We start from the raw sequence: 20,881 nt of genomic DNA on the forward strand, positions 1-20,881 counted from the left end.
CGCCAGAAAACCATCCCCAGCCTGGCAAAGGAAGGAGCCCAGAGAAGATACCAGCTGGCCTTGCTGTGATAATCAAGTGATAGATGATGGAAATGAGTCAAACCCTGCGGCCCTGCCTTAGTCACTGAAGCCAGTGGGAGCCCAGCTTTTAGGGAGAAATGCAGGAGTGCATTTATTTTTTTTTTTCTGTTATATAAATGTTACGTGATTACAGGGAACAATGTATTTCTTGGACTAAAATGCTTTAATATTAACATCATTCTCCATTACTTTATAGATGCTGCCCTGTGTAACACGAGAAAGTTTAGTTCCCCTTGAATTAAGGGTGAACTAGCAGCATCCTATTTTCGATGCTCTTTGGAAGCTTTCAGCTAAGTGTTACAGAGAACTAGCACAGTAGTTGGAGTTGTCCTGTACTGTTCATCACATTCACAGACCTCCACAGCCTCATCTGCACTGAGTGGGACCGGGGTCCTAAGCAGCTTCTCATGCTCATAAAGGAAGCCATTCTCTGCCCTTTGTTTCTTTTCGCCTGTGGAAATTCTGGTATTTTGTTAATTTTTCCTGCTGTTTTTCCATGACATAACATCATGTTTCATCAGAGAAGTACACTACAGTTTCCTGACACTTTGTTTAGATGCTTGAAATTTCCTCTACAGGTTGAAGTAGGTTTTGCCTATTTATTAGCTGACAACTGTTGAAGTTGCAAACAAGAGTTGAGTTTTGGTAAACCAAAAAGAAAAAAAAGAAAAACCAAACAAAGAAGCTGTATGTCCTGCTTAATTGATTTTGTGGGTGGATTTTTCTTAAGTATCTGCTTCAGCTATGTGAATGTAATGTTCTGTAAGAGCATCATCTGGCTGACTCACGTGTGAGGAAGCAATAACACTAAAGATCCTCTTTTTGCACTTAGGGTCTGACTCCAGCCCATTGCAGTCAGCCTCCCTGATTTCAGTGAGGTCTGGATCAGGTCAAACTGACACCTCAGGGTTGTCACCAATCACTTAGGGTCCCAAAGCGTCCCAGGGCTGAAACCTGTATCTAGCAAGTGTTGAAGTTTACATTAATGTATGTACTTTTGGAACACGTGCCATAAATCCAAGCTAAATGTCCATGTTTGCACTAAGGATGTTCTTGTGATAAGACTTTTTCAGCATCTTTAACAATGATGTATCTATTGAATTTTTTGAGAAGGGAAAAAGAATGTTGAAGACTCATAATTTAATTTTGTGTTTCTCTGTCTAGTTTTGCTTTTGTAGAGCATAGGTAGGTACAGGTGGTTTGAACTTTGAAGCAGATGTGTGCAAAGAGCACCTGAGTGTGTGGAGAGCAGGGTTAATGGTGTGCATGCAGTAGTGAACTTGCTCTGCCCCAGCCCAAGGAAATGTTTATACCGTGGACTAGAGGGGCACCGTTATGATCTGACTTTTATTTGTGGTCCTCAGACACAGTCCCGAGTTCAAACATGCTGGGTTTGTTGTGTGGGGGGGATTGCTGAGCTGCTGGCCGGGGTTCCTGGGGTGCCCCAGAGGCCGTTTCCCCAGCCTGGCTCTGCAGGGCTGGGGTGACCCCTGTGCACCCTCAGAGCCGGGAGCAGCTGAGTGTGAACTGAGCAGCACCACGACCCCGCTGGAATCACAGTGCACAGCTGGGACACCCCTGGAGGCTCTTTTCCTCTACTTTCAAATCAGTCACAATGCACTAATTAGGTGGGAAAGGCTAAAGTTACTGCTGGGGCTCTTTATAGTGGTAACAATACACATTTTGAGGTACTACTGTAAATATTTGTCTGAAACATGGCACACATTGCATATTGAATGATTTTAATCTTTTTTGTCTTCCATAGTTTTAAATCTAAGCTTTTATTAATTTATGAGGTTGATAAGTTCTGCAAATCTGAATGTACAGTCTGAGGTTTTTAACATTTGAAACTTTGCACACGTGGTATGTTCCCCCGAGTATGCTGTTGAACTAGGCTCTTCATGAATATGTATAAATTACAGTAGAGACTTTTCTCTGACTGCAAGTTTAAATGAACTATATTGTATATGTACCTGTAAAAATGTGTTAAATCTATATTTAAAGATTAAAAACTTGTTAATTAAATCCATCTGAGAATATGCAATTCTGTTCAAAGACACGTCTGCTATAATACTAGAGGAAAAAAGGGCTCACAGTGTTGGTTTTATTTATTTCCTTGGAACAACTTAAAACCTTCTTAAATGCATTTTGATTTTAAGGTAAGCAGTGGCAGATGATCCAGTTAGTTTCTTGCTGGATGCAGTGGCAGTGAAAGCGACAGGGGCACCTTGGCACTTACACTGAAGTCTGAACGAGCAGCTGCTGACACCCTGCCCTGGCTCAGGGTGTCCCCAGTGTCCCCTGCACCCATCCCACTGTCCCCTGCCTCCATCCCAGCAGGGTCAGAGTGTTCCCAGCCTCCCCTGCCTCCATCCCAGCACAGCTCATAGTGTCCCCAGTGTCCCCTGCACCCATCCCAGCACAGCTCAGAGTGTTCCCAGTGTCCCCTGCCTCCATCCCAGCAGGGTCAGAGTGTCCCCAGTGTCCCCTGTGTCCATCCCAGTAGGGTCAGAATGTCCCCAGTGTCCCCTGCCTCCATCCCAGCAGGGTCAGAGTGTCCCTAGTGTCCCCTGCACCCATCCCAGCACAGCTCAGGGTGTCCCCAGTGTCCCCTGCCTCCATCCCAGCAGGGTCAGGGTGTCCCCAGCCTCCCCTGCCTCCATCCCAGCAGGGTCAGGCCACCCCCAGCCTCCCCTCCATGTGAGAACATCTGTTTGGGGGCACTGTGGGTGCACTGCCGTGCGTGTTCACCTCCCCTGTGGGCTCCTGCTCCTGGGATGCTGCTGGGGCACCAGTGCCTGCTGGGCTTCCCTTGCCCACACTGCTGTGTGCCAGCTGTGGGCAATGCTGGTGGCACACTGGGACATGTGTGAACCATTCCCCTGCTGATCCACCAGCCTCTGCATTTGGGATTTGGGGACTCACACCACCACAGCAGCGCCAGTGCACTCAGAAAAACAACCGTGGGTCATTAAAAGGGCTTTTTATTTCCTTATTACCACATCTACATTGCATTCTCTCAACTCCTGCCTTCCAAGAGCGAAAGTTACTTCATTTAGAAATGTTTATTGAAATGCAATGATCTCTCAAAACCACGGAGATTGCCGTGGTCCCTCTCCATGTCCCCAGTCCATCCTCCAGCCTGGCGCACCGCGCTCCCTGGGGTCAGGGGAGCCTCGTGGTTTGCTTGATCCACTTCACGTACTTGGAGACCCTGGTGTAGATGCCGTATTTGCCGGGCAGGGCACACTCCTCTCCCCAGCTGGTGATCCCCGTGAGGAACCAGGTGCCCTCAATCTCCGTGGTGTAGGGCCCCCCGCTGTCCCCCTCGCAGGTGTCCCTGCCCCCGGACGGGAAGCCTGCGCAGAACATGTTCTGCAGGATGGTGGTGGAGGTGCTCTTGAGGCAGGTGGGCCGGTCCACAAAGGGCACCTTGAGGACCTGCAGGGTGGTGGCCTTGCGGCCGCGGAACAGCACTTTGCCCCAGCCGCTGACCGTGCCCACGCCCTGCTTCAGCAGCGCGTTGGTGAACTCGCGGCTGCCCAGGCAGATGGGGGTGACGTAGCTGTTGAAGGTGAGGGGCCGGTCCAGCTCCAGGAGGGCGATGTCGTTGTGGTACTCGTTGATGGAGGCGTTGTACGTGGGGTGGGGCAGCAGCGTCACCACCTTGCGCAGCTGCTCCGTGTGGTCGTCGCTCCTGACGTCGTGTTCACCTGCGGACACCGGCGGCACCGGGCTGGGTCCCCCCGCAGCAGCCCCGGGACCGCGCCCTGCTGCTGCCAGCCCAGCCCAGCCCAGCCCAGCCCAGCCCAGCCCAGCGGCTGCAAAGGGCTGAGCGCTCAGACTGCTCTGGCCAGGCTGCTGGCTCCTTGTCAGAGGCAGCTGCACGTTCCCTCACGTCTCAGGCCCCCGGCACAGCCCAGGTGTGACACCGGGCAGGTGTGACATCCTCCAGTCAGGCACCAAAGATGCAGATGCTTTTGCCAGGGTTAGCAGCAAAGTGTCTGTTTTGGGGGTTTAGCACCCTCAGAGAGAGGTAAGGGGATGTCACCCTTGCAGCAAAAGGGGCAGAACTCGCTGATGAAAAATACTGGTCTAAAATAAATGATGTATTAGCGAAAATAAACCTCAATCTGCCCTTTGTAAACCCACAGAGCCACGGGGCAGGATGGGGCGCGGGAAGGCACGATGCCCCCCGATGCTCACAGGTGCCCCTGTGCCCGGCCGAGGCTCAGCAGCTGCAGCTGCGATCGAGGAGCCGCAGCCTGGTACCTGGTACCTGTAACCTGTAACCTGTTACCTGGTACCTGTAACCTGTTACCTGTAACCTGTTACCTGTAACCTGCTAGCTGTTACCTGTTACCTGTAACCTGGTACCTGTAACCTGTTACCTGTTACCTGTAACCTGGTACCTGTTACCTGGTACCTGTTACCTGTTACCTTTACCTGTTACCTGTAACCTGTTACCTGTTACCTGTTACCTGTTACCTGTAACCTGTTACCTGTTACCTGTAACCTGTTACCTGTAACCTGCTAGCTGTTACCTGTTACCTGTAACCTGTTACCTGTAACCTGTTACCTGTTAGCTGTTACCTGTTAGCTGTTACCTGTTACCTGTAACCTGTTACCTGTAACCTGTTACCTGTAACCTGCTAGCTGTTACCTGTTACCTGTAACCTGTTACCTGTAACCTGTTACCTGTAACCTGCTAGCTGTTACCTGTTACCTGTTACCTGTAACCTGTTACCTGTAACCTGCTAGATGTTACCTGTTACCTGTAACCTGTAACCTGTTACCTGTTACCTGTAACCTGTTACCTGTAACCTGCTAGCTGTTACCTGTTACCTGTTACCTGTTACCTGTTACCTGTAACCTGTTACCTGTAACCTGTTAGCTGTTACCTGTTACCTGTAACCTGTTACCTGTAACCTGCTAGCTGTTACCTGTTACCTGCCCGCCTTGCGGGACAGCTGGGGAGAGGGAAGGGCGGGCGCTCCGTGCGCCCAGGTGGGTGAAGGGGCAGCAGCTGGGGTCGCCCTGGCCGCAGCCCCCTGGGCCGGGCTGAGCCGGACCAGGATGTTTTTGGCTTTTCCCCAGCGCTGTCCCGCAGCCCCCGGGGCCGGGCTGAGCCGGACCAGGATGTTTTTGGCTTTTCCCCAGCGCTGTCCCGCAGCCCCCGGGGCCGGGCTGAGCCGGACCAGGATGTTTTTGGCTTTTCCCCAGCGCTGTCCTGCAGCCCCGCGGGCTGAGCCGGACCAGGATGTTTTTGGCTTTTCCCCATCGCTGTCCCGCAGCCCCCGCGGCGTTCGGGCCGTGCTGCGGGGCTCCTGCTCACCCTGCCGGGCTCTCCAGGACGCACCATCGGCGCTGAGCGGCACCTGCGGCACCGGCCCCGCCGCTGCTGCGGAGCCAGCCTCAGGTGAGCGGCTCCTGCGGGCTCGGCGAGGGCTTTTGTGGGCAGAGAGGGAATGTCAGCTCCCTCCCAGGCTGTTTGTACAGTGTGAACGCGAGACAAACGTGGGGGAGACTTTCAGGTGGCTTTTCTTACGTTAGAGATGCTTGCTGTTGCTGGGGTCACGAAAATGTGATTCAGGGATGAAAGCGGAGAAGCAAAGAAGCTCGGGGGAGGGGAATGCTTCTTCCACCGGGCTTTAAAGCTGCCTGGATGAGCCTCTGGCTCAGGCGAGCTCACTCATGGCCAGGCTGATCTGCGTTTACACTGCGGTCCGGCAGCTCTGTGCTTTTGGGACCGAGGCAGAGCCGGCTCACTGCTCCTGCCAGAGGCGGTGGGACCTGCAGGCACCAGGCTGATGGAGTGTCACAGCTTCAGCTGGGGCCTCCGTGCCCCGCAGCAGCTCGTGTCCCGCCGCTGCCCGTCACCGCGGTCACTGCCCTGTGCCACGCCTTGCCCAGCCACCGCCAGCCCAGTGCCGCGTCCCCCCCCCCGCCCAGGTGCTCACCTGCCACAGCAGTGAGGTTGTGGGTGTAGCCCGGCTTCAGGCAGTGTGCTGCTGTCACCACCCACTTCTCGTTGATGATGGATGCGCCGCAGAAGCCCAAGCCTTCGCTGTTCACCAGCAGAACCTGTGGGAGCAGGGGCAAATCACACTCTGGGGCTTGTGTAAGCCTGGAGCAGTGGAAGGTGGCCCTGGTCACAGCAGGCGGTTGGAACTAGGTGATCTTTAAGATCCCTTCCAACCCAAACTGTTAGATGATTCTATGATCTGCTGAAACTGCTGGTGCCAAAAAAATTGAGTTGCATTGCTCCTTGCAAAACTCCCTTCAGCTTACTTTTGGTACATTCATGGACTACTGGGCAATCTGCTGCTGTAGCTCAACCCTTTGTGCCCCACCAGGTAAAGCTGCTGTGACTCTGACTTCTGCCTCTCTTTGCCAGAGGAGAGCCCCAAGTTTTGTTGCTGTGGCATAAAACTGCCTATGGAAAGAAGCTGTGCTCCTGCTAGGCTTGAGACTATTGCCAGTCTAACCCCAGAGACAGGCTGTGGGTGTTCAAAAGGAAGGTGATGTGTACTCAGAAAGGGACTGCTGGGGTTCCAGAAGGTTTGCAGAGAGAGCTGGTACCTGCCAGGGCACCTCTCCCTTCATGCTGTCTGAGCCGCCGACAACGCGCGTGCCCGTCCTGAGCACAGGTGTGATCCTGGTGCTGGCAGCAGCGCTGCTTTCCGTGGCGTTGTCCTGCACCTCCCCAGGGCCATCGTCAGGGTCATCACCCGTGATGTTCCAGTGCTCAAAGGTGTTCATGGACCGGGTCAGCTTCCTCTTGGCTTCAGGAGCCGTGATCCTCCCGCAGGGATATGGCACTGGGAGAGGAACAGTCACGGCTGTGACTGGCTGGGTCACTTACAGCGACCTAAGGGGAGGCCAGGCCAGCAGGGAAATGCTGCCTCACCTCAGCAGGGTCTGGGACCAGCTCAGGGCTGTGGGCTGGCCACGTTCCCTGTGCACACGTGCCTGTGCCCTGGAGCCGCAGGGCGAGCGATATGGAACAGCAGCAAAAGCAGCGATTGTTTCTGGGCTTTGGGAATGTCATCTGAACGGCTTTAAAAGTGAAAAAAGCTTGTGCTGAGCACCTGTGCCTGATGGGCTGGGGCAGCTGAGCCTGCTCTTGGCAGGATGTGTGCTGCATGCTTGGGAATCCTGTGCTGGGCATTTGCACAGCAGTGACTCCAGAACAATAAACTGCCAGCTGGGAGAGGGCAGGAAATAACAGCTGCCAACTCTACAGGTAATCCTGCTTGGCACCAAGGTGAGGAAAACATTAATAACCTCTTCCTAGAGTTGTGCATTTTCTCTGTTAATGAAGAACTCATCTGTAGACTTGTTTCAGACGAGCTCTTCCCAATCCTCTCCCACACAGTGTGTGCAGAATTCCTGCTGCTGGTGGCAGTCAAAATAGTAAATAGCACCAGGCATTGTCTTTCATCTGAAAAGCTCTCAGAAGCACTGAGCAAACAAACACTAGTGTAAAATCAGATGTGAGTGTGGCCTACTGAGACTTCATCCTTTATTTTTAAACAGTTCACTTTAGGGACAGGACTCAAATGAGTGTTGAGTGATGGAAAGTGGTACCTGCAAGCTTAGCCTATGAAATGACAGTTTCAGAGCCAACAAAAGTCAGCTTTTGCAGGGAGGACAATTGCCCAACCTGAAGGACAATCTTCTTGCTAACAGTAAACCTTTCTGACCCAGTGAAAGTGATGCAGAATGTTGGGCAACACAGGCCTGAGCTCTTGATGAGATCCTCTGTTGACAGGATTCCTGCCCTAGGATATTTCCCAAACTGCCTGCTGACAGTCAGGTCAGTGTTCCCTGCTGCAGCTGACAGAGCTCCCCTCTGCAGGCACCTGCAGGTGTGGGTGGGTGTGCAATCCCACTGCAGTCAGGTGTTGGGAATGTGATAGCAGCAAATGTTAAACTGACTTCACATGACAAACATTTATCTGCTCACTCTCCTCTCTGCCAGATGTGCTTCTGAGATGCTCACACCCAGTTATTTGCTGGGTGGTGGTGGGTTGGGTCTGCATGGGTCAGTGTAGTTACAGGTATTGCAGTGGTCTAGGAGCAGGGTACAGCTGGGGAGCACAAGGAGAACCAGCTACTCCTTAGTGCTTTGTGAAGCTGCAGCCTCAAGAACTGCATTTTCCTTCCACCCCACCCAACACAACGGCTAAGCCAGAGTCCAGTTCTCATTGAGGGTCTCTGCAGATCCACGCTGCTGGGAGGACAGCACCAGCACAAAGCTTCACTTGTACCCACCCGACTCAGATTATAAAACACTGGGTCATGACCAGCCATGAAAGAGACCACCAGGAGGATTTACAGTAATTAAAATCTTTAGTTCTGAGAAGTTCCGAGCATCCTCAGTGCAGAATCAGTAATTAACTATTAGCTCGTACTGGGAGAACACGGGAGTGAGCCCTGGCTGGGTGCTGGGGTAACTGAACATCACCCTCTGCCTTCAGAAAATTTCTGATCCATATCTACAAGTGTGAGATGGCTGGAGCCTGTCTGAGAAGCCATCTGAAACAGCATTTGCCTTTGAACAAAGTCCTGGACAAGTACCCTGCATCTCCACTCACCCAGGTTAAAAAAATTGATGTTTTAGAGGATGATTGAACCCTTCCAGCCAGACCCCACATCTCCCCTGGGGAAAGTGCAGGGTCGGGCTCTACCTTTGCTAAGTAGGAAAACAAGCAACAAGGTTTCCAACAGGATATTGCATCTATGAAATTCACGTAACTAAATCCGGGACAAGGCCTTGAAAACTTTAACCCAAATCTCTTAAAAACAATTTAAAAATTAACCTGTAGGTTCGCAGGACTTCCCATCTTCATGCAGTTTATAGCCAGCAGCACAGGAGCACACAACCCTCTGTGGGGGCTGATGACTGCAGAAGTGCTTGCAGCCTCCGTTTTTGATAGCACACGTGAAGTCTGAAAGAAATTAAAATGAAACTGTGAGAGCTTTTTTGAAACACAGCTGGTCAGAGATTTGTTGAGACTCGGGGGTTTGGGCTCAGTAACCCCCCCGTGGCTGATCCAGGCTATGGGAAGGGGATGGGGAAGCAGGGCAATCCCACCCCTGCCCATCAGGCAGGAGCAGTGGGCACCTCTTGGGGCAGGCAGGTTGAGGAGCTTATGGAGCCCCCCTGGCACAGCCTCCTGCCTCCAACAGCTGCGTGGTGGCAGCCTGACCCTAAAGGACTCCTGCAAATATTTGGTAACAAATATTTGGTAACAAAGATTTGGTGACAAACACAAGCCACGTGATTTCCCCACTTTTGTGCTTTTGGCAGTGGCGGGGGGGAGCAGCCTGTATCAGACTGGAGCAAACCCTGCACCCAAGCAGGGCTTTGTGCTGGGATTGTTGCTGGGCTCCAAACTTCAAGGCAAGCCTTGTGCTCCTCCTGCCGTACCCATCGCTGTCCAGGCTGGCCTGGAGGAGCCCTTTCAGCAGGATGTGTGATGGGACACACAGCCTGAGGCACAGCGAGGTTCCCATGCCTTGCACCTGCCTTCTCCCACCCCAGCCCTCACTCCTCTGTGGGGACAACACCTTGGAGGTGGGGAACCACAAATCTGCAGAGGCCCTTGCAATTCTCAGTGAGTTTTCAAATAACTTCACAGCAGATTAACTCCACTCCTACTTCCTCAAGGACACCTCCCTTCCTGTAGCCGTTTTAATGCCATCATTTACTATTTTTACAGAGCTCTTCTTCACGCCTCACTTCCAGCTCTATTTTTGCTCCTCACTTCCCCAAGAAATCTGCAATGAGACTATTTAAATTTGATGCAACTTTGAAATGCTCTTTTTAACGTACACTCTTCTCTTGCCAGAGCAGAAATACAACTAGAAAGAGAATCTTTTATTAGTGCAGTGAGTCTAGCACATTATACAAGTTGCACAGCCCCTGATTATATTATAGGAGCTGAATATCCCTCTTGCTTAAATTATCAGCTGTTTGGTTTTCATGAACTCCTCAGCCCATCAGGAAAATATTTGCCTTTTATTTGCCTCCAGAATCAAGGTTGCTGCTGATAATTATAATTATGAATAAAGCAGAGTGCCACTGAGAGGAGGCCAGGATAGTCCTGCCCTGCCCAGCACCCGCTGCTCAGCCTGGCATGAGAAAGGGGAGTGGGAGAATGGGGGTTCCATGGGGGGTCTGTGGGAAACTCTGCTTTCAGCAGGCGAGCAGGCTGTCCCTGATTGAGCAGGCCCAGAAAGGCTTGTGCTGGGACATGCAGGAAGGGCTCTGTGTCAACATTTGCCCTGGCAGGCACAGCTGAACAGAAGACCTTGAGCCTGAGTCTCCACTGAGCCCTGCCCGAGAGCAGGCGCTCAGAGAGGTGGAGCTGGGGCTGGGCAGGACCAGAGAGAGCCACTGCAGCGTCCCCAGGCGTGTCCCCCTGCCATCCCCGGTGCCAGCAGGCTGAACTGACACCTTCCTGCCTTACAGCAAAGCAAGCTGTGTCCCACACAGCCCCAGAGGGTGCCGCTGACCCCCCTGGTCCCAGGGGCTCCCAGCAGAGCAGCACGGCCCCTGGGGCAGCCCTGGCACGCACCTATCTCACAGTTCTTGCCCTCGTAGCCAGCCGGGCACCAGCACACGTAGGAATTGATTTCATCCTTGCAAACGGCTCCGTTCTTGCATGGGTTGGGGTTGCACTGATCCCCATCTTGGAGAGAAGACAGCAGAGTTAAAAACACCCGTCCCTTGTCCCCCTGTCCCCTGGGGCTAGCTCTGCCCAGCTCAGCAGAGCCCCTCTGCAGTCGCCCTCCTGCAACATCTCAGCAGCACCTCATGGCTTGGCCAAATCAGACAAGTTTAGAAGGTTTGCTACTCCAAGAGTGCTTTGAGTTTCCAGTCCGGGTTGTTTTAGCACTAACGCCGTTCTGGGAAAGTTTGGGTCTGTCCACTGGGGTGTGGAGACCTGCCTGTGTGTTAGGATTGAGAACCTTCGTGTTGCTCTTTCTTCCTCACTCCTGCACTGCTGTTACCTGCTCTAGGTGTTTCCTCATGTGCCAGGGCTTTTATTTTCACAGCTGCCTCCAGCTGAGAGCCTGAGGCTTTAATGAAAATGCTCACTATTGCAAAACTGGTGATCTACAACTCTGCAGAAGCAGATCAGTGATGATGAATGCGGGGGGGATGCCCTTCGAAGTGCTTGTGCCAAGGCTTGCAGAAAGGCAAGGCCTTGCTGGGTTTGTGAGGTGGCAGGACAGGGTGGCAGCGCACGGGGCTTTCAGGAGAGGGCTGGAACACAAAATGCAAACGGCAGCAAAACGGTTTGGGCTCGTCTGAGCGCTGGTGGCAGGCAAGCAGGCAGAGGGAGGATTGCAGCTGCTGTGCTGCCTGGGGAGGGCTGGGGGCTGTGCAAGGGCGAGCTCCTGTGGGCTGCACGCTGGGAACAGCAGCAAACTCTGAGCAGCAAGCCAGGCACCCCGGCTGACAGAGGAATAGATGGCATTCCTCGTTTTTGATGAGCTAATTTGTTACAGTGGCAGGGAAACAAATGCAGCGTGGAGTTTCATCGGTTGTTTTTTTTTCAGAGGACAGTCCTACAATGCAAATGTAATGTTTTTATTTTATAGTCTGGACTGAGTAATCTGAATTATTTAAGGCTTTTTAGTGAGATGTTCTGGGCACTTGGCCAATCTACCAAAGAGTTCATTTATGGAAATGTCCTTAAAATTAGTTTCGGATGGTGTAGTGGGCATTGAAATCTTTTTGTTAAGGGACCAAGGAGTCGTTGGGGATGGAGGCTGCAAATGAAGAAGTAGATGTGGAAAGCAAACAGTGAAGTAAGGGTGTGAATTGCAAACAGCTGTTTGCTATGATCTTGTTGAGTCTCCACTTTAATATGGCATTTCTAGAGATTCACGCTGTGCCTTCACAAGGCTGTGCCTTATCTGGAGATCTGTGCTTGAGAACAGAGCATTTGCTGTTTGCCGAAGGGGTGTTAATTATCGCTGTGGTATTTTACTCTGTGGCACAGCTGAAAGTGAAGCCCAGAGCGTGACCTGGGCTCAATGAGAGCCAGCAGTCTGCCTGGTTTTGTTCCACGAGGTTTTTGAAATTTGTTCAGAAAAACCCTGCTTGAACAAACAAAATGCTGAGTGAGACATCCTTTTTTTTTTTTTTTTTTTTTTGCTTGCCATTTCTATACAAACGGGACAGACCCAGGCTGGGTGCTGCAGGATTTGGGGTGCAAGGCTCTGACTGGCTCTGCCCTTACAGTTTCTGGGTGCTGAAATACATTTGTTACAGTAACATCGGGTCTTTATGCACTGAGAGAGGAATATGAAGCACTAGAACATGAAGAAAGCAGCTCTTACCAACGTATGTTTGCCAAAACTGCATCTGCAAAGGGAAAAAAGAAAAAGTTTCCTTTGTTTTCTCATTTCTGGGTGTTGACTGACTGAAGCAGTACCTGGATGGCTCCAAAGCTGAAGGGAAAGACTTGCAGGGAAACCACCACCTCCATAACCCCTTTTAAAGCAGCTCCCCAGCCCAGCTGATGGAGCACAAAGGAGAACCAGATGCTGCCCTGGGCCCTGTAGGTTTTCTCCTGCTGTTCCCTCCTGCTGCCCCTCTGTGCCCCAGCTGGAGGGAACACGGTGCTGCCGCTGTGCAGCAGCGTGGCACTCACCGTTCTCTCTTCGTTTTCAAACACTTCTCGGGCTTCCTCATAGCTGCACTTTTCTTCTATGCACTCCCTCTCGAGGTTCCCGGGAATGACCTCCTCCAGCCTGTTGGAGTTGGCTCGCCTTTGCCTCTGCAGCACCGAGCTGGCCTCTTGGCTCCCCATGAACACTGAAACGGGGACAGGAACAGGGCTGGGCTGGCAGGGCTCTGTGCCCCCAGAAAAACCAGCCCTTTCCAGGTTTCCCACTGCCCCATGGCCAGAGACAGTTCGGGACTGTCATTGTGGGCCTGAGCTTTCTTTCTTGCCCCACTTCAGCCCAGTCCAAAGGATCAGATCTGCAGAGCCAAATGTCAAAAGAGTCAATAGGCAGAAATGACTGATGGCAAGGGGGTGATTGGGAGAGCTGAAGTTTGATGCTTAAAATACCCTAAAGCAGAGGGCGTGAGAATCTCCATCACAGATGCACAGACTGGAATAAGCTGTTTGAGAGGGGAAAATAACAGGCTTTTTCGTGCTGCTGCTTGGTGAGGTCTTGTTTGGCCCCAGGAGTGCTCCTGCTCTGTCTGCCTGTGCTGGCTCTGGAAGGCCACTTGCCCCTGCAGAGCTGTGGCCCTTGGGAGCAGGGGCCCACGTCCTCCTCTCCCTGCTCCTCATCCTTGGCCACGGCCCCGGGTCCCAGCATCTCCTGCAGGCACGAGGGGTGACACGAGCCTTCCTCACCCCCTGGGCCACCTCCTCAGTGGGCTCTTTGTATCCACCTTCCACAGTGGCCACGCTCCTGGGCAGGGCCACCAGCGAGAGCTGCTGGGACCCTGGGCCGGGTGGGATGGCCACAGTGGCCAGCAGCCTTGCCGTGGTGGCTGCCTGGTGAGGGGCAGCCCCATCACGGGCTACCGTGGGTGCTGCCTGGCAGGGCTGTGTGTCCCAGCAGCAGGGACAGCAGCGGTGGCTGTCCTGTGGCAGGGTTTGCTCCTGACCCTGCTCTGCCGGGGGTTCTTCTTCACCTCCCTAAACCACTCTGCTCACCCAGGGGATGTCCCTGCTTTGCTTGCCCAGCCTCTCCTCCCTCTCCACCCTCCCGCAGCACGCTCAGCGTGTCCCTTTTTGTCACCAGATGGCAGAGCGGCTCTCGGGGCCACCCGGGTCACGGACCCTCCCCTGGGGCTCTGTGCAGGAAGGGGTCGGGCCCCACTGGGGCTCAGGGACACCACGAGCTTGGCCAGGCAGGGAAGGAGGAGACCCAGGGACCAGCGCCAGCCACTCATCCCTGCTCACGGCCAGGTCCTGCAGATCCAGAGCAGGGCCCAGCCCTGCTGAGCCTGCAGGAGATGGGCGGGTGGAGCTCTCATGAGCCCCAGGCAGGTTGGTCTGGCTGGCCCCAGGTTGGCTCCTCGCTTACAGGTGAGGAGCCCCTGCACTGGCAGTGCCTCTACAGGAGACTGAACGGGCTCCTCCCGGCGGGATGTGCCAGGCACCTGCCACAACGAACCCGTTTAATGCAGAGAACTCATTTAATGAGGGCAGCTTCACCTCCCTTCACGTCCCTCTAGGCTTTCTCCGTTCCTTACGGGTCCCACGTGCTGCTTTTGCAAACAAAACTTGCTGGGGACTGAAGGCTGCAGGCCCTGAGGGGTGGCAGGAATGGCACTCACGGGGCTGGAAACCATCCTCAGCCTGAGAATATCCTCATTTACCAGCTTCTGAACCACAAGCTGAGAGAGTGACACAGGTCTCCAGGCAGTGCTGGCAGGGCACACCTGTCCTGTCCACTGTATTTTATAGGGGGTACACCTGGGCGGGTGGTGGCAAAAATACGACGTTCTGCTCACTTTTCATTGCTGAGCAAACATTTTGGAAAGAGCCTTTTTTTTTAACCTGTTTCCAGCAATGTTTTAATGAAAGGAAAGCCTTGCAGGAAGCAGGAGCTCACACTGGATGTGAACCAGCCTGTGCTGGAACTGTTGCTGCTGCAGATAAATCAAGCAAGAGCCTGCATTACTGTGTGTGATTGCCCACATCCATCAATGCTCTGTCCTGTCTCCAGCTTTGGCTGCATCCTACAGTCTTTGTTAAAACCACACTGGCTTTGCCTTTAAACAATCCTCGCAGTGGCAAATCCAATGAGTGTTTTATGGATGTGAGCATGTTTGTTCTCCAGGATAAAGTGGTGGCACACAAAGAGGTGTGACTGTCACTGCACCAGCAGTGCTCTCCTCTTTTCCTCTCCCGTGTGTGCCTTCTAAAATGGCTGAAACGAGCTCTGAAAGCTTAAAGGTGCAAAAAACCTAAGGAAAAAAATCCATTCTGAAAATTAATCCCTGTGCCACGTGCTGTATGGAATCAGCACAGGAGCTGTTATTTCATCCCCCCAGCAAAGAGCCAGGGCTTTAAAGAGGAGCTGTGAACTGCAGCAGTGCCTCTGAGCTGCTGTCTCACAACACTGCACGACAGGCTGGCATCTCTAACACCCTGGACCAAAAGTGAGGGGTGTGCTCGCTTTTAAATGAACTCACCTGTGTTTTCAGCAGCAAGGCAAGCTCCCAGAAGACACATGGAGAGTATGAGGGGGGCATTTGCCATCTTCTCCCCCCTGGCCAAAGCTCTCGCTGACAGCTTGTCCGGGCGGCCGAGCTCAGTCGGGGGTTCAAAGTGCAGCTGCTTGTTTACAGCCCCTGAAGTTCAGGTCCCCGATGTCCCAGAGCCCAGCAGAGCCCAGCAGAGCCAGCTGGGCGCTGTGCCACCATGGGGCAGGGGCATCCCAGTGTGTGCCGTGGCCCCGGGGTGCCCAGGGGCTGGCAGGGCAGGGCTGTGCCCTGCTGGACGTGCTGGTGTCTCCCAGGCTGCAGCTCCACTCACGGCTCTGAGGCCACAGCAGCCCCTTGGGTGCCTGGTAAAGCTTTTCCTCGAGCTTCTCAACCATAAATTCTGTGCGCTCAATGCAGAAAATCAGGAACGTTCCCTTGTGAGGCAAAGGGCGCAGACATTTATGGTTCATGGTATTTGGGGTTACCTGTGTGTGCAACACAGACCCAGCAGCTGAAGAGGAGATGCTGAATATGAGTTGCAGCCTCATGAGATCCCTCTTGTCTAGGTGGAAAATATCCTTTATCTTCCTTTTCTTGAGCAAACAAAAAGTCCTGAAACCTGTAATTCATCTTGTTTCTTCTTGCTCCATTTGAAATGATCTTTATTCATCACTGACAGTAGCTTTTGTTATCAAGTTTCTGTGGTTGATAAATGAGCTGGGATGAGGTAATGTGCTGTTGATGTAAATTGAATACAAAGTGAAGAAGGTAATGATCGCCTCTCATTTTATGTGCATAAGGAGATGCAAATGTGAGAAAATAAATGGAGCTAAAATGCTGAAACAATACATCTATCAGTAAAGAGGAGTGGGGAGAATGGCCTGCCATAACAAAGGATAATTAGGATCTCATTACTGTAAATATTTTACTTTAGAACATAGGTCAGTCAAATTCTTTTAGGTTTATGGTGCATATTTCACGTGTAATAGTTTTGGCAACATTATTGCCAATTAATCTTCACAGAGAATGCCAACATCATTAGAATAAGCACAGCTATCAATACAAATAATTTCTGTTGTGTACTACTATTGCTATCAACTTCTGGGGCACTAACTTGAAAGCAAAGTGCTTATTTTTATTTATTTTGCAAACAAATCCTCAGAATTGTGATCCCCAGCAGGGACCCTTTGGAGATGAAAGCTTTGTGGTCTAGGTGGGTGGCATCGATCAGATCTGGATGTTTTTTGACTTAGTGTTCAATGTTCTCGGAAGAAGAGTGTTTAAAATAACACCCAAGTGATGTTCCTCCCTATTAGATAGGCTTGCTGTGGCAATGAGCTGTTGGGAGATGTCTCTTCTGGTATGATGTGGTTTTTTATTGCAATCTCCCTTTTTTGCTGGGATGGAAGCATCCCACACGTGATTGCTGGGCCTGTGCTTGTGCCCAGGCAGAGGGAGCTGGCAGGGCTGCAGGGCAGCTTGTTCTGCCAGGGTCACCCCCTCTGACTGCCCCTCCTTCAGAGGAGCTCTCTGCTGCCAAGGGAGATGGAGCTTGTGAGCAGTCAGATCCAGAAATCTATTTCCATTTTAATCTGATAGATTTCTCTTAAAATGTGCTCTGCTGCACTGATCAATAGTGTTAAACAGCCCGATGGCTTGAGGATCTTGTTAAAGGATTGTTCATAATCTCCCCTGTCTCCAAATGCACTCTTTTAAGTGAAAAATTCTCACTCAAAACCTGAAGCAATTTGCCCTTGCCCCCTAGACAGCTGTGCTAAGTGATCTTTCCTTAACCAAGAAGCAAACAAGCCATCTCTAAAAAAAAAAAAAAAAAAAAAAAAAAAAACAACCAAAAAAAAACCACCAACCAAAACAGGGGAAGTAATGCCTGATATTTATTTTTTCTCACTCTTCATGTGATTCCTTTGGAGTTGCTGGCTTTTTCTGCAGCTCTGAATGTGGGGAATGAATTCGTGCAGACCAAAAGGCAGCACAGCACAGCACAGTCCCTCCCAGGGCTGCCTTTTGCTGTAATGATTAACGCCCTGGAGAAAGCCCCAGCGCTGGGAGAGGTCCCCAGGTGTGCTTGGCCAGCAGAGGGTCAGCGACTGGCCCGGTGGGGCTGTGCCCTGGGGGCTTTGGGAGCCCTTGCCCCCTTGCCCCGTGGCTCTGGGCTGCTGCTGGCCCAGCCCTGTGCTGGCCTCCCTTTGGCCCAAGGGAGGTGCCTGGGCTCAGGGATGTGAGACAGCACCCAGGATCAGCTTCTCAGTGCTGGCAGCAGGCTCTGTACAGCAGCACTGCCATCTCCCACAGCCTCTCCTTGCCAGTCCCAGGCCTTTCAGTTGTGAGTTGGGCACTTTTCCTCCGCTTTTATGCTTCAGTAATTGTGCCAAGAAAAGGCTCCCTTGCTGAATTCCCTCTAGATCCATCCTTTGCAGTTAGCACTTAGCTCCATCCCTCCCATTTCATTCTGGTTTTAATTAGACTCCTGAACAGGAGCACAGAGCAAACTCTGCTTTCATCTGGGAGGTCCTGTGGCTGTGAAATATTTACAGGAAGTAAATAACTGTCAGAAAGTAAATAAGTGCCTGACTCTACATGAGTGTAAAAGTGCTTTGAAATAGTCTCATTCAAATAAAGGCTCCTCACGTTGAGTGGCAGTAAGAAAACAGCAACACAGGCAAAAAATCCCCAATGTAGAAGATAAACACAATTACTAATTCATGGAGCAGCACGTTTCCCAGTAGCAGCTTTAGTATCTTTCCTTGCAGTTTGATTTAAAATAGGCCAGATTAAAAGGAAATCTGGATTTGGTTTGGTCATCATCTTTTCAGAAAGCAGAGTGCCAGCACAGGTAGACACAGCATGCTGCTGAAGCCACTCTAAATTTAGAATTCACCACCTCCACCTCAAACTCTGGACAAAGCAGTGAAAGAAAGCTCAGCTCTTGCAGGTTTGGACAGCTCAGGCAGATCACCAGGCTCAAACATCAGTGTACAGAGCAAGAGCTAAATGAAATATCAGCTGAAAATCTGGCTTGCTGCTGTGTCTTGGCATGAGATGACACAACCCCTGTCAGGCCAGGCACGTGTGGGAGACAGAGGCTTGTCCTGCCCCAGGCTTGCATCCAGCTGAGCTTGATTCCTTCCTCACTGGCAGGAGGGCTCACTGTGCCTTGCTCTGATGCCTGTTGGAGGAGGGAGGTGTCTCTCTCTTTCTCTCCTTCTCTGTTAACTAGCAAAGCAGCCTCAACTGACAGCTCACATTATACATCAAACTTATTCTTGGATACCTCAAACTGGGGTGAAGTGAGTCTCAACCAGCACAGCCAAACCCTCCCCAGCCAAAGCTCCTGCACCTCACACTGAGCTTACAGTAATAGCATTGTGTCCTTGTTCTGCCCATTTCTAAGGCAACATTTGTGGCTATTCCCTCGTTCCTTTTCGTTGCCTTAATCATATTTCATCTGTAGTTTTTATCCTCTCCTTGTCTCAGGGCATCCTTGCGTCCTATTCACTTTTCCCACCTCCCTTTCTTCCTGCCCTTTACAGTTTGCCTTCTTGCCCTTCAGGAGCAGAACTGTCAGTGGCATCAACGCTAAAATCCAAGGGGAGGATGTGCAGGGAAGAGGGAGGGATATTTCTGAGCTGTGCATCCCAACTGACAGCACCAACCAGCTCCCTGAGGCACAGGTACTTGAAGCAGTGGCACTCAAAGCCTGTTCTCTGCTTAATAACCGTGGTTTTAGAACATCCCTGCCAGCTGGGGGACTGCAGAGGCAGCTGCAGACACTGGGAGCCCTCCCCAGGGCTCCTGGGCCTGCTGCAGGAGGCAGTGAGAGGGGAAATTTGGAGAGAGGGACTGCACAGCCTGCCCTGCCCCCTCCCACCAGCACCCCTGGTGAGCGAGCCCCTGCTCATTCCCAGACATTTTCCTCCCGGAATCCCCAGCCTGTCAGAGCTGTGGGATCCCAGAACAGTTCACAAGGATTGGAGTTTCAGTGAATGTGACCTGCTTGTTTTCTCTTCTGTTCCCTGACCCAGTGCCCTGCAGTGCTCACTCACGGTGCTCTTGCCAGCTCTCAGAGCCAGCACAGCTCTGCTCTGAAGAATGATTTGCAGCCAAATTCACCAGGAGAGGCAGCCAAAGTGCTCTGCACTGCTTGGGCACTGCTCGGAAAGTTGAGGAAGGAGGGCAGCTGGTGCCCAGGGGAGCTTCAGAGGGGAGATTGCACTGGGGCACAGGGCAGGCAGCCCCTGCTGCTGGAGGCACCTCTGGTGTGAAGATCTGCCGTGACCCTTTGCAGGGCAGTGCTCCATTCTCTGGGGCAAAGCAGCACCAAAGTTTGGGTTCATCCTCCTGCATTTCATCGTTTGCACTAGTGCAAGGCCAGGAGACAAAACTGCTCTGTCAGCACAGGAATAAATAAACTAAATAATGCCCCCAGGGCTGGAGGTGAGCAAAACTGACCCTCAGGCCTCTGTGCTCCAGGATTAAAACACTGCTGCCAGGTAAATGTGAGGAATGAAGCTCAGTGCTAGTAAATACTTTTGACCTATGCCCTGGCTGTGGGTAATTTACAACACACTTGAAAATCTCATCTGGGTTATGTCCAAATCACAGAAGTTTATTTCCAAGGTGGTTATTTATAGACTGTCTTCCCGACTCTTGTTTTTTTTTGTGGAGATGTCTGAACATCAGCTCTCTGAGCAATCCCCATAAAATTAAAATTTTCAATTTTAATGGTGAATAAACAGTTTAAGGGAAATGAAATATTATCCAACAAATCCTTCCTTTCACTTAAAGCTCTGAGACTTTAAATATTTATTAGCAGTGTCTTGGCTCTGCAGCAATGCTAAGAGGCTCAGCACCATTCTAAGGGGGAAAACAATCCATTTGATTAAAAACGAACAGAAAATGCCACTTCAGATTACAGGGTTTGGAAAATGATCAGCACTTCTGTCTTCTCTGCAGTACAGCCAGGAATAGGGTTTGGGTTTGTTTCCCCCTTTAAACTCCTTTGCCTTACACATCTCTGTGGTTCTCTCTCGTGGCCTGGAGCAGTGCTGGCATTTCTGTGGGCACATCCTCCAGGCTGCTCCCCACATCGAGCTCTTCATGTGCTTCGTGCTCTTCATTTGTAGATGTGGGGCCTTTGGGGGTTTATTGTTCCATTTTAGGGTCTGTTTTTCCCTTTAGCCGTGTAGGAAACAGCTGCTGTAATCTCAGAGGGCAATAACTTAAGGTTTGGGAAATCTGAGGAAACTTTTTCTCCCCGTTCAACGATCCAAATACCTGCACCTTTTCTTTCTTAAGGGAAAAAAAAAAAAAGCTTTAAAACTTTCAAAGAGTTCTCTGCACAGCAGTGAACAGAAGCAAGGCGTGATTATTGAATAGGATTTCAGATTGCACAATGTCCCCCCTCCAAAATGTGCTATTTCAGCTGGTGAAGTCACCCTCCTCCCACCTGCAGGGCCCAGCTCGCTCCTCTCTGCTCAGGAGACCCTGGAGCTGAGCCCTCTGCCAGAGGCTGCTGCCCTCAGCCTTCCTGGAAAAGATCAGGTGGCAGCAAGCTGTTGATGGCAGGATGAAGGAAAACAAATT

The 20,881-nt window shown here is 51.6% G+C and overlaps 2 protein-coding genes across 5 annotated transcripts in view; one reads left to right on the top strand and one right to left on the bottom strand.

Moving 5' to 3' along the window:
* The window catches only part of MCF2 (MCF.2 cell line derived transforming sequence), a 174,602-nt gene that overhangs the window by 53,481 nt on the left and 100,240 nt on the right, over positions 1-20,881 (top strand). Inside the window, exon 30 of one of the 4 annotated variants that reach the window (XM_053955347.1) lies at positions 278-2,110. The exons of the other annotated variants lie outside the window; for them this stretch is intronic. Coding sequence (XP_053811322.1) covers positions 278-318 — 41 coding nt within the window. The 3' untranslated portion in view covers positions 319-2,110. Of the gene's footprint in view, positions 1-277; positions 2,111-20,881 lie in introns of those variants that run through there. 4 annotated transcript variants of the gene reach the window in all.
* Positions 3,050-15,412, bottom strand: F9 (coagulation factor IX). The gene is made up of 8 exons (XM_053955348.1): positions 15,266-15,412; positions 12,756-12,919; positions 12,442-12,466; positions 10,668-10,781; positions 8,907-9,035; positions 6,664-6,902; positions 6,042-6,165; positions 3,050-3,794 (listed from the first exon to the last, which is right to left on the bottom strand). Exons 1-8 carry the CDS (start codon positions 15,330-15,332, stop codon positions 3,247-3,249), a joined length of 1,410 nt encoding a protein of 469 aa, XP_053811323.1. The 5' UTR covers positions 15,333-15,412; the 3' UTR covers positions 3,050-3,246.

Source organism: Vidua chalybeata, chromosome 14 (genome assembly GCF_026979565.1).
Source record: "Vidua chalybeata isolate OUT-0048 chromosome 14, bVidCha1 merged haplotype, whole genome shotgun sequence".
Lineage (NCBI taxonomy): Eukaryota > Metazoa > Chordata > Aves > Passeriformes > Viduidae > Vidua > Vidua chalybeata.

Bases quoted from the DNA above. Each gene is read 5' to 3' on its own strand.
- F9 (XM_053955348.1), bottom strand. From the start codon at position 15,332: ATGGCAAATGCCCCCCTCATACTCTCCATGTGTCTTCTGGGAGCTTGC. The intron at 12,920-15,265 runs GTGAGTTCATTT...TCCCCGTTTCAG, and splicing joins CCTTGCTGCTGAAAACACAG to TGTTCATGGGGAGCCAAGAG. The intron at 12,467-12,755 runs GTGAGTGCCACG...TTCCCTTTGCAG, and splicing joins TTGAAAACGAAGAGAGAACG to ATGCAGTTTTGGCAAACATA.